Below are 17689 nucleotides of genomic sequence, written 5' to 3' on the forward strand. Positions count from 1 at the left end.
CTAGGCTGTCACTCCTGTCTTTGGCAGGTGGAATACCTTACTTGATTGGTCAATTTGGGAGTAGAAACTGGGCATATGTAGCTCTATCCTTATTTCTTTCTCTTTGGGCTGCACTCAGCCTATATGGAGCTCACATTCTTGGAGAGGCTTGGTGATTTCCAATTCTTTCCATGATTTGTGTGTAAGTATGTCTCATTCTAGAATTTGACATTAGGAAACTTGCTTGCCCAGGTACATTCTCCAATATCAGCTTTATCAGTAATAAAAGTGGGAGTTTGCTTTCCCAACTGTGTGTTATTTCTCAGTGGGTTCAGAATGTGGGTTTGGATGAGGGATGCAGTTTATTGGGCCTCTCCAACTTTAAAGGTCCAGACAAAATAGAACGCTAAACATTGGTTTAATAAATGTCTTCAATATTTAATTATTATAAGACACATGTCTTACTTCTTCAGGTCCACAAAGTATAAAATAGGCTTAAAGTACAGTGAGAGTTTTGTTTATACATAATAACTTTCTGCAAAAAGAATCAGGTACCTCAAAATAACTGTTGAATCTTTACCCAATAGATATTTATGACCAGGCCTGGCAACTTGCTATTATAGTTTTATTCTACTTTGAAGCAGAATTCGGAGTAAAAGACCTCTTGATGTTTATTTTAGGGCTATGAATTTATTGATAGTTATAGTTTTTTTTCAGCACATGAACAATACTGAAAATAAGCAGGTTTAAATTTTTATGATAAAACATCTCCACTCCTCTTGAATTTACTTTTTCCTCGCTGGTACTGAAATCAGATGATGAGTTTAATGGTTCTTTACATCGAAACCAAGTATTGGTTTTCATCACTCGGGTAACATTCTTTGTCTTAGGATCATATTCAAATTGCTTTGATCTACGGAAGAAATAGAAGAATCCTAGAGAGAGAAAATCATGATTAGTTATCTTGCACAACTGTATAATGGTTCCATACTTTGTAATTTTATGAATATAGAATAAAATCATTGAACATTATGGAAAGAAAAGAAACTTGTGTAATTATATAAATACGTTTAACTTTATTACTATCACATGAGAAATATTATTTTTATTTCCCCAACGAAGAAACTAAGGTATAAAACATGAACGTCAAGGCGCTTACTATCTTTTTAGCCAGACTGGTTTATTCTAGAGGTTCCCACTAGCTCTCAAAAATGTCTCAGTGAGGGGGAGAAAAGGCCCCCATGGGTATGGCCTCGGGCCTTACATCCTCATTTCCTTAGATGTGTTTTACTTTACCCATTTTAGGTTTTGAGGTTCTGTGTTTGATATCATTGGAATAAAAGGTTGTACACCTCAAAAACCTTTTTGAACTCCTGTTTACTCCATGGTCTAGGCCATTGTCTTTAAGGATAATAGTAGGTGGACTGGTACATTTAATTGCCTGAGGTTCTTTTAAAACTGTAGATTCCTGGATCTCACCCATAATACCACTGCCTCAGAAACTCTGAAAAATTTGTAGTTTCACACACAAATCCTAATGTATATTAATGTATATTAAACTATATACATTATAGTTTGAGAATTATTGTTCAGTTTATGTGCTTAGTCATTTTTTACATTTAAAACTCTTTAGGGGGTATCTTTTAGGAGGTATCTTGGATCAATGAGAAGTAAATCTAATTTTGGTACTTTTTGCATGGATTTAAAATGGTGTAACAGAGAATACGATTCAGGACTTACTTACTCAGCTTATGATGATGTCCACAGGATTAAAATTTATTATTACATGTACTCAAGAGCAGTAAAATTACATTAAAATGGAAACATTTAAGTTTCTGTGTTGTCTTCTTTTATAATCAATAAAGTCTTCTAGTATCCTAAGAGTTTAGGTCTTGATACTTACCTTTATGCTGGAAAGCAGCATCAACTCGAACACCAATTCCTGGAAAGTATTTTACCAGTCTCTCTGGGTACCCTTTGTCCATGCTCTGGGTCACTTCGTCATACCTGGATACATGGATTTCAAAAGTTTCCAGGGGTTCTTTGCTTTGGGGAGCTTAGTTATTCTACTGCCCAGCTTGGAACCAAGCAGTGATGTGGAGAAAAAGTAAGCCAAGTAGAGGAAAACTATTTGGATCAATAATTTAAAAAAATATGGCAAAGATTATGTTTTGTTGAATCATTTATAGTGTCTTGAAAACAAGAACCAATAAGGGAAAAAAACACATCATTTGTCAGATTGATGTTATTCTGAGGAAATGTTAAATCAAAGTGAGGGCTCAGCTTGGAGCTTGCATAGATTTTGACTGGATATGTTTGTGTCTTTGGCAATTTGGTTGACATTGCCAGCTTTATTATTTTATCTTATCTTTGTTTTTCAAGTGAGAGAGAGATCTTTGGACTCATTAAAACAGTCTTTTGTTTGATGAATGTCATCTACCTGAAATTGCCTTCAACATAATTCATTTTAAGATTATAGGTTAATTTTATCTTTGCCTGTGTTAAAGTGATGCTATGTGAATATTTTTCTCCAGAATAAGAGAAAGGAATCAATTTTTTCTAAACTTACCTCCAGCACCAATTGCCCACAAAGAAGTAGGTTTTTCTTGTGTTGTGGTCACAAATAGCTGCATCAATTTTCTTCACATATCTTGGAAAGCCCAGCATATAGATGGATTTGGGATAATCTGGCAAAACAGCATATCCTCTGATCATCCAGAAATTGTCATCTAGAAAGAGAGAAAGGGTTTACCTTATGGTCTATTTTCTAGAGTGAGAAATAAATGTCTTAATAAGTTTGAAAATAATTAGATGCCTAGTTCCTCTTAGGTTCAATGCTTAGAGATGTAGTAATCTTATGTCTCCATTTATTCCTACTACTTTCTTTAGCTGCTTATATCATTAATATTACACAAATAACATATATCTATAATTAATAGTGTGCATACCCATGTCAATTGGTTTCACTGTACTGATTGCTTTTCTAACTCTGACAAAAGAAATAAGTGTGTTTGGACGTGTTCTCCTAAATTTTAACACCCAAGTGTTCTCAAAGACAAGTAATCTTATAACATTCTTATGAAAAATAGTGTTGCTAAATTAAATGTAAGATACTAGTTAAATTGAATATCAAATAACCAATGACTAATTTCTGGTATATGTATATCCAAAATGCAATATTTACTAAAAATTATTTATACTTAAAATTATTTATCTCAAAGTCAAAGCATCTTGTATTTTTATTTGCTAAATCTGGGAATATAGAACAAAAAGGGAATATAAAAGAGAGATGGGATACCTTTATTTGGCAGAAAAAAGACTATCTTTTAGTTTCTGTCATACTGTGTTTTTAAAGCTCCTGTGTAATTGGGATGGTGTTTCTTTTTACAGCCTCAGAGAATCCCTGGATAGTTATTCTTTATGACAGGAACCTAAGTTCAGGCATATGGGCTGGGGATGGGGAAATTATGATGGAAAAAGTTACCTTTAAAAACCAGAATTTTATCTTTAGGGTTCTCATATGCAGCTTGAATATCAGCTGGCAGAGATGGCCAGAAAGAAGAGATTAATTCAAATTCAACATCGGTGATATCACAATAGATTCTCCATAAGTGCCTGTGTTACAGAAAAAACACTTTACACATACAGCCTATACATATCTGTCAATGACAGCACGGCAAACTGAGGCTTGTCTTTGATCTAATTGGCTGATATATTCCTTAAATAATTTACAGCACTAACACAATTTCCCTCGGCAAATGTAGGGGGTGTGTGAGTTTAGTTCTACCCTTCGGACTGCCAAGGTCAGGACGTGCCTTTGTGCTCACTCACTTGGGTACTTAGAGTAGAAAGTTATCCATGGAAATCCCATAAACAGTACTCAGTACATACAATGGCTTCATTTTTGCCAAAGCAGCAAAACTCAAACATTCTAAACCAGCACCAAGCCTTCTAAGAACTTGCTGGTGTCAATTATGGTTTCCCGGTGGGAATTCCCGCCCGTTCTCAGGAATTTTTTTCACTTTCCCATTCCCGAATCCCAAGAAAAGTTGGTTGGGAAATCGGGAAAATCAGCTCCTTGAACCCAGATGGTTGGTAGTATCGGCCGTCACTTTGTGGAAACGATTCATCGTGGAGAACAGAAAACAGTTTATATCTCGGGATTCCGGAACGGGAAAGCGAAAAAAATTCCTGAGAATGGGTGGGAATTCCCGTCTGGAAAACCCATTGCCAATGTTTGCTAGAATAAAGAAGTGTTATCATTGGTGTGGCAAAACATTTTCCCTTCTGGCTGTAAAGTTCTGAGTCTATGAATGAGACTTGAAAAAAATCCTTATATTTTATCCCCCTTCCCATGCTGGCAACCCTTCCCTGACACGTGGTCTCGCAGCGTCTGCTGTTAGGAGCATAAAAGTGATGGCATGCCATTATAGTGCTACATAGTTCTGAGTTGAAAGGAGTCTGATTTCAAATATTCTTTTCTTTTGCCTTTATATCTTTGTCAGATGGTATATGTCCTGATACGTTTTTTTAAAAATATGGTTATGACATACATAATTAACACACCATGCTGTAATTTAAGTCCAACAAATTATACATAGTGTGAGAAGAGATTTCCTACTATAAATAACACTTTATTGATGCAACATTAAGGAATAGTCTGCTGATACGTGTTTAACAACTGACTGTGCAGGTAAGAAAAATTCCCAATTTTTTTTTATCTGCTGATTTCCAGAGTGTAAACACTCCAACAATGGCCAGTTTCAAACTACCAAAGCCATGTGAACTGAAAATTTAACAACTGGATCTTGAAATGGCATTATGTCAGCTCTAACACACCACTGGGATTGGTGTATTATTTAAGCTAGGAAGTCACTGAAAGTAGACTCCACTTCACCTTCTTATGAAATACAATGGCAATTTAAAAATTTGCTTAAAAACATTCAAAAATCAATTTATCAGACAGGTAAGAGATATATGCACATAGTAAAACATTTGAACAGTATGGGCAGTTACAACATGAAAGAAAAAAAAAAAGCACACTTTTTTTTTTTTTTTAACTATTCCTAAGATACTTTCTTTATCCTGAAATCTCTTGAAAAGAAAAATCTCCATAGGAAGTTAAGGTATTTAAGGGAATGGGTTTACCTGCCTTTAAAGAACATTACTTCTCTGCGGAAAGTGGTGATAGCATCAAAAGTCAAAGCAGGGTCACAGGCATGGGGTACAGTGGGTCTCTTTGGCTTAGCAGGTACCTTATGCAGACGTCCTTTGATAAGAAAAGAAATACCACGGTGAATTAAGACGGCATGTGGAAATACCTACAGGAGGATCTTACCAAAGTGAATATTTTCTTCATGATAATATTTCACGAAGTGATTTTCTCAGCTTCCTTCCTGGAAAACTTCCTATTTAGTTCATGTATATTCATTTATGATGTTGCTCACCATAGATGGATTGGATTCCATTGATATCATCCTGAGAAAGTGGGTATTTGCTAGGATCCAGGGAAACATAATTTGGGAACATCAAAGCTGTTTGATCATTGGAGTGAGAGAGCCCCAGTGAATGACCAAATTCATGAGCAGCCACAAGAAATAAGTTGAATCCTTAATAAAAACAAGGAAAACAGGAGTAGATGAGTTACTCAAAAGGAGAATGGTTACATTTAAGATTAGGAAGCAACTAAGGGGAAAGAAGAAATGGCTTGCCATACAGCAGATAATTCTTATACGAGGTCTGACAATTAAGTTTGCGAATTCATCCTAGAAAAAGTGCCACATACCTCTTGCTGAATATCACTACAGTCACCTTTGAAGTACTCCCCTTGGGAAGCTATGCACCAACATCAGCACCTAGTCCACCCTTCAAAGCAATTCTGGAACTCTTTTTCTAGAATGGCCATCAGAGCTGTCGTTGTATTACCCTTGATGTCCTGATGTCATCAAAATGTCTTCCTTTCAATATTTCCTTTATCTTTGGGTAAAGAAAGAAGTCATTGGGGGCCAGATCAGGTGAGTAGGGAGGGTGTTCCAATACAGTTATTTGTTTACTGGCTAAAAACTCCCTCACAGTGCTGTGTGAGAGAGTTGTGCATTGTTGTGATGCAAGAGCCATGAATTGTTGGGGAAAAGTTCAGGTCATCTAACTTTTTCATGCAGCCTTTTCAGCACTTCCAAATAGTAAACTTGGTTAACTGTTTTTCCAGTTGGTATAAATTCATAATGAATAATCCCCCTGATATCAACTAAAGTCAGCAACATCAGTGCAACAAGTTCACGAACTTAATTGTCAGACCTCGTATGCATATGAAAAATTTTTATATGAAAAATATTTCAACACTAATAATTGGTATCAGTTACATCATGGAGAAATATAACCCAGAATAAACAAGTTGTGGGATATAGGTGTCTCAGAAATGGATAGTATTTAAAAAATTGAAGCTGCCAGCTTTGGTTTTTGCGAGGCTGTGCTACATGTGATCATATTCCTCCTACTTAATATTTTTCAGAGGTTCTCCATTGGCTGTAGGATAAAATTTCAAATACCCTAACATGTCCTTCCATGATCTACTCCCTTCATTTTTCCAGCCTCATCTTTTATTTTCATATTCCCTGAACTCGCCATATTGAATCATTTGCATTTCTAGCCTATGCCATATTTTTTTATAATCTCTGTCTTAATATCTCCATTCCTTCTGCCCAGAATATTATCTTTCCCCACCCCCTTTAGCATAGCAATCCTACTTATTCCTCAAGAATACACTCTGGAGTCATGTCCTTTGTGAGGCTTCCCTTATCCCCCCAGCTCTTATCCCGGCTGAGTTAAATGCCCCACTCTGGGCTTCCGTAGACTCAGTGCTTGATTCTGTCTTAGCACATAAGGCATTATGCATTGTCTATTTCTGTCATCAAGCTGTGCACCCTTTCAGTACAGGGACCATGTGTCAACTATCTTTTATTCTCGGTGACTGCTAAGCAGCTTAATAATGGTGGGTTCTTAATAATGGTTGCTAGGTACCAACCATTGTTTATTTGGATGAAAGAATGGTTAGATGTGCCTCCTACACAAGACCATAGTAACCTGTACTTATCCATACCAGAAGTCTTACAAGGCATGGTGGAATTCCTTTTTATTTCTGTCCCTTCCACTAGACTGTAAGATTCTAAATACAATAGAATATTCTTGGACTTGCAACTGAGCCTATGGGTCCTAGGGAAAAGACTGGGACTTACATGATGGAAACTTGTCCAGTGATATTTGCACAAAACACACATGGAATGGCAATGGCTTATTTCATTCTCTTTCATGCTTTTCTGCTCTGGCCTTTGCTGTTGCCCCTTGTCTGGCTGGCAGTATTACTGGGTGAGCTTTCAGACAGGGATGGAACAAATAACTCTTTGAAAAAAAAGAATTCAAGCTTAGCTCATCTAAATGAAGTCCAAACTTTTATCCTGGCCTTCAAGACCCTCTATTAACTGTGTCCTATTCACTATTTTAGCCTTCTCATCCACCATAATTTTAATACTTGAGTAGGTTGGGTTATTCTGCCTGGAACACACTTTATTCCACTTTGCCCTCCGAGTTCTGGCTTAGGCTTCAATTCTCAGGTTTGGCATCACTTCCTCCCCTGGCCTCTGTATTTGGGTTGGAATTTCTTTGATGTGCTCCTATTATATTGCCATTATTTCCTTTATCCCTGTGTTGATCATACTGATTTGACTTGTCATTTGAGTGTGTGTCCCTAGACTGTAAAGCCCTGGAGAGCATGGCCTGTGTCTTGTACACTATTGTATACTCTGTTTCTATCATAGAGCCTGGGTCACAGTAGATGTTGAGTAATAGATTGTTGCATGACTTCATTTACCAAATATTTGTAGAGCATTTATCATGTGCTGACAATATTACAGGCCGTATCTTATTGGAGGACAAAGACCACGTCTCTGCCTTCTTGGAGATGTGACTAAATAGATAAATTATACACTGGTACCTTTGTGAATATTTATTGCTGTGCCTGGAAATCACTTTAATCATCATCATCATCAATACTAATAATCATCAGCGTAATCATCAATGTCAAATACTCTGAATGTTCACTATAGGCGAGTGCTTTGCAAGGTGTTTTCACCTTTAGTACAGGTAATTTTTGTCACCTTCCTGCAAGAATGGCATTCTTAGCCTTATTTTATAGATAAAGAAATGGAGAGTAAGAAAATTAACTTGCCCAGGGTCCCTCAGATAGTAAACGGGGAAGCCCAGAGTCTGTCAAACTACAGACTGTTGCTCTTTCCACATCACAGCACTGCCTCTGTCACATCTGAAAGTCCTGTTTCAGATGTTTAGTGCACGTGTATGTGTAACACAAATACATTCACATACAGGCTTGACACTGACCTCCCTTTGGGAGATTTTTGGGAAAACCTCTACTATATGTGCTCAAACCCCTCCTCCATCACCAGGCAATGACTTGTCCTTCCCGCAGGAAGCAGTGGGAGGAGAAGACAACTGTTGTCTATTGCTCTTTAGCAAGTTACTCTAAGACTTTTGTGCCCTTTTCACAGACAGAGTTTACATATTCCAGTAACAGAGGTTATCATATATCATACATTATTGTCACATTTTATATTAAAAAATCCTCATGTGATTGGAAATTACGTTTGCTTGAGGTTTTTTTCTGTTTTTATTAGCAAGCAGGAAGACATTTTCCCTTTTATGTCACTGAGCTAAGAGTCATACAGCTGGGTGTTTCCGGGGGCCCACAATTTATACCTTGAGGAACGTACTAAAGCAGTTAGAAGACAACTCATTTGGGTACTGTTGCTTGGTAATCTACCCAGAACTACGTGGAAGGCTCCAATTATCCCCTACCTAGCTGAGGAAAGTTTTGCCAACGTGGGGCTCAGAATTCTTTGGACTTTTTCGTAATCTGCATCACACCTCCCTCTTGGCAGAAGGTTTACAGCTGTGTAGACAATAATAATTACTACTAAGTATTGGATTTAATAGGGATACAAGGACAGTGAAGTCCTTGATTAATCTCTGCCTCTAGATATGAAAGTAAAGCCTGACCAAGCAAGAGAAGTCATCTTGATTTGGGCAAGCATTAGGATATTTCCTATAATTGCCTCATTGGACATACCCACCTGCCTTTAGGCCAGATCCAAAGAAGTATTGGAACATGGCTCAGCAGAAGACACACAACAAGAATAGTCCATTCAACTCCTCTGTCATTTAGATGATGGTGTCACCCTATCTCCTTCATCCTCTTGTCTGTGATGCTCACTTATGTGGCAATGGCAGTAACCACCCCCAGACTTCCCCTGGTGCCTCAAGTCCAGCCAGTACTGACTCGTTTACCCTCCTTGATCACTAGCCCTTGGAAAAACAACGGCATCACATGTTCAATCTTAGCAATGAATGGCCATGAACCATTTTGTGTCACCGGCTTTCAGTTTTGAAGAAACTATAAAATTGACCTACAGACTCTCTGGAGTTACTTGGTCAGGAATGAATGGTGACCCGTACACCACCCATCAGCAGAGCCACCACCTCTGCTTTCCTGGGACCCTGGATACCAGATGCAAGACCCGAGATGACTGTTGTCAATGATAGAAAAAAAAGAGTGGAGAGAACCTGAGAATCTACTGAGCTCCTTTGTTTGATGCACATAATTTTAGTGTAGTAAAGTTTTGTTTTTTTGTTTAAAAAGTAATAAATATCTCTTATTTTAGTGTCAAGCAGGCCCTATAGGAGAAAAAAAAATCAACCCAGTTGTTCTTAAGGAGGTCAAATATAAAGATTATGTCTAATTCCTTGGCAGATGGGCAAGAGTTAGAAGAGGAAGTTCATGCTTGTAAATAGACCTATATAGGCCATGAACCCACACACCATCCTTTAATCACTAACTCAAAATTACCACCTCCCTAGAATCTTCTTCCAATTCATACCCACAGATGACTTCTACCGCTGGTACAACATAGAGCATGTCCTGCCATGATGGTGATATGTACGTCTAGACCTTATACACCACACAAGATCATTAACCTCTGAAGGGCTGGGACTTTCATAGTACAATGCTGTGGTTCGTGCAACACCTTGCACAGTTCCAGACACACGGTGAAACTTCAGGCATTGTGAGTGCATGAATGAATGGATGAGTAAGTCAAGATTGCTCCGATCATAACAGGATTAGCAACTTTATGAGCGTGTTGTGTGGATCAGGCTCTGAATTGTATAAGCGCAATTGTCTGAATAGATATTAAACACTTCCATCAATGTCATCTGGAAATATGGTAAATTGTGAGGAAATTGGAAAGTAAGAAGCAACTACGCGTAATTGCCAAGCTATTCTTTTTAGGGATTCTTTAGAATAATAACATTTTGTTTATAAAGAAAATTGGGATTACCTGCTCCATCCTTGGTCCAGTTTTCATCCTCATCAAAGTGAGTATCTCCTCCCAGTCCCAGACCAGGAGGAAAGGCATGGCCGAGGACACCCAAGGGGCCATCGAAATAACGAGGACACTGACCATGGACTAAGATACAATTGATAAGAAGAAAAAAATCAGCCTCTTCAAAGCTCCTGAGATGAAAATAGCCATAGTTTTCTCTCTGTGGAAAACCTTACCTCGGGTTCTAAATGCAATCATGATGTCTGCAACCCCCTTGGAAATCTTAGTGAATTTTAGTGGAGTAACTTTGCTCCACACTTCTAAACCTTTTTGGATAGCTTCATCCACATCAGCTCGTGCCATGTCTGGAGTGTAGTTTACAATTCTTAAAAATTAACAAAAATATGTCAGTTGGTGGTTATACACGCATGTATGCACACATACTACAAAAAGAAAAGCATTTCTCTCTTATTAACCATATACTGCATTAACTTTTGCTACGGTGCTATTCTTATGTTTATATAATACATTTATATAATACTTAAATAAAGTACTTTTTCAATTCTCTCATCTACCCTATTAATCAGGTAGCATTATAACACTTTAACAAATAAGGCTCAAAGAGGTTAAATGACTTCCCTAAGATCACACGCTCAGTGGGAGAGCGTTAGTCTTAGGTATGTGTTTGCTGTGTATATGACTGTGTTATAAATGTTCTGAAAAGAACTGAGATGTATTTCCTCAAATGGCTTATGGAAATCAGTCTCATGCGTGCATCACATGTTAAGAGTCTCACTGGAGAGCCACAAAGAGTTAGTTTCTCAGGAAGATTTTCCTTTTCTTTATATTCCCTTTTTTGTTAAACCTATTTTTATCTCAATCCCTAAGACTCAGTAAGATGAAGGAAGAACTATCAGAAAGACTCTTTAGGGTCAGTCATGAGGGCTCTAGAGAGATAATCAAGGTCACTGACTCTAGCTCAGGTCACAGGAGCACTTCATACTCTTTCTGCCAATGAGCCAGCTCCCTTTCATTGATCTGCTCGGGAGCTTCCTTTCAGGGTCCATCTGAGATTTGATAATTCTAACTCACACACGTCTCTAGCATGAATTGGTTGTGCTCTAAGGTCTCCCCCTTTTTTCTTGAGCACACGTCATCTATACCTTCAAGCATGTGCAATCAGATGGCAGTACTTCTGGTCCTGAGCTTACATGGAGGTGGCAGAGGTTAGAGGTTAGAGCAGACCTGCCATAGTCAGTCTGCTGGTAAGAGCTGTGTATTATGGTAAATAACTTTTGTTGCAGTTTCCCTGAGTGCTTACATCACAAGTTTGTTGGGAGGATGAATAAATGAAATCTATGAGGTGCCAAGTGTATAGGAAGTGTGCAGTAAAAGAAACTATTACTATTTTTGTTCTTTGGAGGATATATTCATGTTTTTGTTTTTGTTTTGTTTTTTCTTGTTTTTATTTTATTTATTTTTTTGGTGTTTTTTTTTTTTTTTTTTTTTTTTTTTTTTTTTTTTTTTGGTTTAGAAGGAAATGAGTTTGCAGAAAGATTACCTGTACGTGAGGTTGTATTTCCTCCACCCAGGGAGTGTGTAGCCATACTGACCCACATCAGGAACCCCACACCTGGGTGTTTTCATGACCTCAAGAGTGTTTGAGTCCAGTGTTCCAGTCACTGTCAATCCAAAAAATGCTTGCATTTCCCGAATTTTGCCGTCTATGAGACTGCTGTTCTTGCTTTGAACAAGATGACTCCCTTCTATTTCAAGAGAGTAGAACTGGTTGAGATACACCTGACCAAAAAAACAAAAAAAGGCACAGACTACCGGAGAGCAAATCTCTATCACAGGATAAAACAAAATTGTCTGAAATATTTTTTGGCAGTTAGTGGGGAAAATAAGTAAGGAGGAAAAGGAAGGAGTGAGGGAGGAAAGAAGAATGGAAGGAAACAAAGAGGAAAGAAAGGAATCACCCCGTTTTTTTCAGATTCCAAGAGCTGGTTGAGCTATGTGTCACTCGAATTAGCCAAACCACTCAGCCCATAAAACTCCAAATCTCCACAAAGGAGAATCAAGCTTCTTCTATGTGTCAAATTATCACATATCTTACATATTTTTACTGCTAATTTTATTTTGGTGTTTCTTTGAAACAAATTCTAGAAGAGATAGGTGATTTTTCATTTTGTATAAATTCAATTGATTTAACCAACTGTTGCAAATTAACTGAATTGCATTTTAGAGGGAGTGTCCAAATCAACATATAAGGGGCTCCAAATTATAGTTGGAGCCTCCTGGCTGGTCTTGAAATGCTTTTAGATGGATCTCCACTTCTTGCAAAGCTAGCCCCTTTCTTCTCTCACTAGTTCCTCACTTGTTACCATTGCTTAAAGTTGTGGCAAATCCTGCCTTTATCCCCTCTGCACCCCCACTTTTCACCCCTCACACAGTTCCTTGATGTCCTTAGAGATAGGAAAATGAAAAGCAGCTGCTTCTCACAAGAGTCTTACAGGACTCTTTTCTAGGAATTTGCTGTCTTTTTAGGTCCTAAGACAACCAACAAAATGATTTTTTTATTTATAGTCATTAATAACATTTATTAACCCAGTACCTGAGCCAGTTGCATGTTTTCTTCATCTTCCATCTTTCGGTCTGTAGGATATGCGGAAGAAAATGTTATAAAAAGCACAAATAGAAGCAGAAGGCTCTTCATTCCTCTCTCTCTTCAGTTGAAGCCTGGCTCTGTTTGCATAGAATTTAGAAAACAATAGTGAGACGTGGCATGAATTGGCTTGTATCCTCACTTAATTAATAACAGAAAAAGGACATTTGCCACGAAGTATGTCACGATATTCTTGTCTTTTTTTAGGTTGAATTGATTTTGCAATCATGATCTGCAGTGTTTTAGTAAACAGAGCTACTCTTTATTACTGAATAAAATATAAGATGAAGTCAGCCTCAGAGTTACTTTTGTCCTTGCAAAATTGAAGGTTTTCCTATCCATAAATTCTTGATAGTTTATAAAATATTTTTTGGGGATGAAACCTTAAAATATCTTGAGAAGCATGGTATCATGAAGAGACAGTTGAATTAAAAATTGGATTACCCTCATTAACCAGGGTAAACATCAAATGTTTATAGAGTGCCTACTATTTTCCTGCCACTGTAAATATAGCATGAACAAAATACCACTTTAATCTTGTTGGAGAATTCAATCATATACTGAGACTAATGCCAGACAAAATGGAGGAAAGTGGCCCACGCTCAATGAAGATTCCAGAGACTGAGAAGGGACAGAAGATAGACAGATCACTGTTGATAGATGTGACCTAGAGTCTTTAAGCAGCTAGGGCTTGCACTGGGTCTTGAAGAATGCACAGAGGAAGGGAGAAGGCATATGAGTGGAGGGAGGCCGTAGGAAACAATTACAACAGCAGAAATAAGCTGTTAAAAATCTGGCCTGACCAGAGCAAATATATGCATAGACAACCATGGGAGATGGAGGATCTAAGAAAAGGTACAAGGAAATTGTTTTCATGCTTAAGAATGCCCTTTACTATTCCGTCATCACACTTGGTTGAGAGTGTGTCTGGATATGGAATTTCAGGCTGAAATAAATTTTCCTTAGGACTTTGAAGGTTCTGTTTCATTGTTTTCTAGAATCCAGTGTTGCTGTTGAGGAGCTTTTTATTTTGATTCTTGATTTTTTCTTCTGAAAAATGTTAGAAATCTCTTTACTTAGATATTCTGAAATTTCCTAATTATGTGCCTTGATGTGGGTGGGTCTTTTTGCATTAGCATTGGGCCCTTTCCTTATGAAAACTTCAAGTCAAGGGAATTTTCTTATATTATTGGTTGGATAATTTTTTCCTCTTTCTCTTTCTGAAATACACGTCTGTTGGACCTCTGGATTGAATATCTGTATTTCTAATATATCCTTTACTATTTTCTATCAACTTTGTTTTCCAGTTCACTTATTGAGTTTCTTACTTTAGGGATATTTTAAATTTCTAAGATCTCTTTTTAGTTTTCTGAGTGTCTTTTTATTTTATTTTATTTTATTTTATTTTATTTTATTTTATTTTATTTTATTTTATTTTATTTTGTACTTTTTTGCAGTTTGTTAGTGTTTTGGGATGTAAAATAGGCCTTATGATTTGAGAGTGTTAAGTGCAATTTTAGTTTATTTTGATATTTTCTTTTGCTCCTAGAACTGTCTTTATTTCTTCAAAGTTTCTTTTTTGGTGTCTGTTTTTCACATTAGAAGTTTTCTTTCCAAATGTTTGGAGACTTTGTGTTGTGCAATCTGTTAAAGAATGAGAGATAAGAAAGCTGACTGGAAACTTTGTCTATATGTGCAGGCTATTCAATCATTGACATTTACTGCCTGGAAGTGGGGTGGGTTCCAGATGTTTCATGTGATGTATTCGATGGGATTGAATAATAATAACCCCGAAAATAACATATGATTAATAAAATAAAAATTTATTTCTTCCTCACAGGGGAGAAGTCCAGATTTGGTTTTCCAGGGCTTGTATGACAATTCCGCACCACCAGGGATGTAGGCAACATCTATCTTGCTGCCCCACTCTCTTTGTGCAATGGCTCAAGGTCCAGGTGGCTTCAAAAACTCTGGCCGTTGTATCTTCATTACAGGCAGCAGAAAGGGGAAGGCAAAAAAAGTAAATTCCCAGACTCTTCCTAGAAGCCCACACAATATTCTGCTTTCACATTTTGTCAAGAAATTAAACAGATGGCCACATCTAGCTGTAAACGAGGTGGCAAACTCTTTTAGCTGGATTCTTTTAGCAGGATTCACTGCTACCTCAAATGAAATTGGGGTCTTACTGAAGCAAAGAAAGGATAATCACATTAATGTAGGCAACGAGCAGCCTCTGCCACATTGATATTTCTACAGTTTCAGTATCTATAAATCATTGTGTTTTTTTTTTTTCTTGGATTGGTAAATTTGTCCAGAGAAGACTCCTTCAATTTTCACTAATTTTAATCTCCCAAAAACAAAGACGGAGGAGATGCCTCTGGTGGCCTTAGGCACACCTCAGTGGCAGTGGACGAGTCTGTGTAACACACCTTGCTCTGACAAAGTCCAACCTTAAGCACATACTGGGTGTTCTTCTGCTCTCTGCCCAGAGCGTGGGGATGTCATAGAGCATTACAGGTCAATGCCTTAGAGCCACCCAATGGTTAAGGGAACTGAAAGATGAATGTCCCAGCCTCCTCTTCCCTGGAGATTTGAACAATTGAATGGTGTTCTGTGGGCTTCTCAGGCGGTCCTGATGAAATTGAGCTCCAGTTGTCCATAGCAAAAATTGATAACACTTACTTGTTTTGACTTTCCTTCCTTCTCTGTTTCAGTCTGTTTACTACCTCACTTTTGCTTCCTTAGACCATGTTCCGAATAAAATAAATGCACCAAGGTCTTAGGCTTTGCTTCTGGCAAAAACCTCAAACTAAGATAAAAAGTAATCTCATTATTTAAATTCTAAGGTTAGATTCTTACATCTCTTCTACTTACATAAAATTGCAGTGTAACAGAAAATACCTGTTGTCAAGAAAAGAACCTAGAAAAAGGAATACATTGTTTTGAATTCTGTATTCATATTTCTGTTCACTTTTTATGACTGACATATGGTGAAAAAAGAATATTAACTCAATTCTTAACTCAAAAATGTGTAGATGAGGTTTGGGCCAAGAATCTGTCATAACTAGCTGGGACAAATGGCAGGTGTTCTAAGAAGATGAATCTCCCATCTTCATGCTTGTAAAAATTGACATAAGTTTAAGAAAATATGATAGTCTTAAATTGAATCTACTGTTAAAAGTGAAATACCTAGTTCTTACAGGTCCTTGTGCACTTGTTACCTTGATATTATGAATTAGTTACACATCTCTCTCCCTAACACAGCACTTGTAATGTGTAAGGAACTGATTAATTCTTGTTGAATAAGTGAACAAATGATTAAAATTATAGTATATACTAGTTTCTGTTTTTTCATCTTGTAAAATAAATTAAGAGTACTGTGCTGATATATTTGGGGAATTTTTTTTGAGTATTTATAAAATATTTCACGATCTGTGAAGCAATATCTAAAATCTTAACACCTATATTATAATTCTGACAGGGGAATAAATGGGTGCAAATATATCAAAATTTACTATTTTTTAATACTTTAAATGAACTATGTGATAGTATCGAAGAAATAATAGTAGATCACAAGTCAGTTATTTAAAATAAAATATGTATTTTGAACTCATTTAATAGATAATTTTGAATGAGAATAAGGTGCTAAATTATACTAAATAATATTTATCTATTGGAATTTAAAAACTTGAACAGAAAAAGAAAATAGGACGTGCTAGTCATAAATATATTTTACAATTCACATATTTATTGTGTAATAAGGTACATTACATTCTAACAACTGCAAATAGGACATTGTGAGGATTTTGATATCTGGACTAGCCATTACAGTCTCACAAGTCTTAAAGCTTTTAACAGAGAAGAGCCATTAGCAAATTTATGCATCTAAGCTCAATTTAATTGAATTTAATTAGTTTTATTTAATTTTGTGCCCAGCACTGTTGTTTGTGCAGTAAACTCCAGTTATGAGATGAGGTTGTCTTCCTGAGTATACCAGGAAAAAAAGTTCCAATGAGCCTGTTTACTTGACTCTAGAAGGATAGGTTGGGGAGAAAGCAAGAGAGAAAGAGGTATTTATTTTTTTTGTTGCTCCCCCTAGGAAGATGCCAATAATCCTTACTTGGGGGTTTAACTATGTCATTCTGTGTTGATTTATTTTTTTGTGTGCAAATGTACTGTATTGCATTCCTAGGGCTGCCGTAACAAAGTACCACAGCTTGGTAGCTTAAACAACAGACATTTATTCTATCAGAGTTCTGGAGGCTAGAGGTCCAAAATCAAGGTATTGGGAGGGTCATGTTCTTCTCTCTGAAGGCTCTAGGGAGGATCCTTCCTTGCCTCATCATAGCTTCTGGTCGTTTCCGGCAATTCTTGGCATTTCTGCCTCTGTTTTCACATAACCTTCTTCATTGTGCGTTTATGTCTCTCCTCTTCTCAGTAGGACACAGTTCTTAGACCCATCGCAATCCAATATAAACTCACCTTAACTAACCACATGTGCAAAGACTCTAGTTCCAAATAAAGTACATTCATAGGTAGCTGGGGTTAGGACTTCAGCATTCTTTTTTGGGGCTGGAGGTGGAGGTGGGGAGGACACAATTCAACCCACAACATGAATCAGCAATATTTCATTCCAAGAGTGGAAAATAGCACC

The 17689-nt window shown here is 37.1% G+C and overlaps 1 protein-coding gene across 1 annotated transcript; it reads right to left on the reverse strand.

Annotated features, from left to right (window-relative positions):
- Positions 1-669: 669 nt before the first annotated feature.
- Positions 670-13115, reverse strand: LOC308503203 (matrix metalloproteinase-27-like; the record flags this gene model as incomplete). The annotated part of the gene is made up of 10 exons (XM_081062315.1): positions 12985-13115; positions 11932-12170; positions 10607-10755; positions 10386-10514; positions 5427-5588; positions 5128-5248; positions 3464-3594; positions 2549-2708; positions 1883-1986; positions 670-914 (listed from the first exon to the last, which is right to left on the reverse strand). The coding sequence occupies exons 1-10, from the start codon at positions 13084-13086 to the stop codon at positions 670-672; spliced, it is 1542 nt and encodes a 513-aa protein (XP_080918441.1). The 5' UTR covers positions 13087-13115.
- Between the last annotated feature and the right edge of the window lie 4574 nt (positions 13116-17689).

This window comes from Rhinolophus hipposideros, assembly GCF_964194185.1.
Source record: "Rhinolophus hipposideros genome assembly, chromosome: 10".
NCBI lineage: Eukaryota > Metazoa > Chordata > Mammalia > Chiroptera > Rhinolophidae > Rhinolophus > Rhinolophus hipposideros.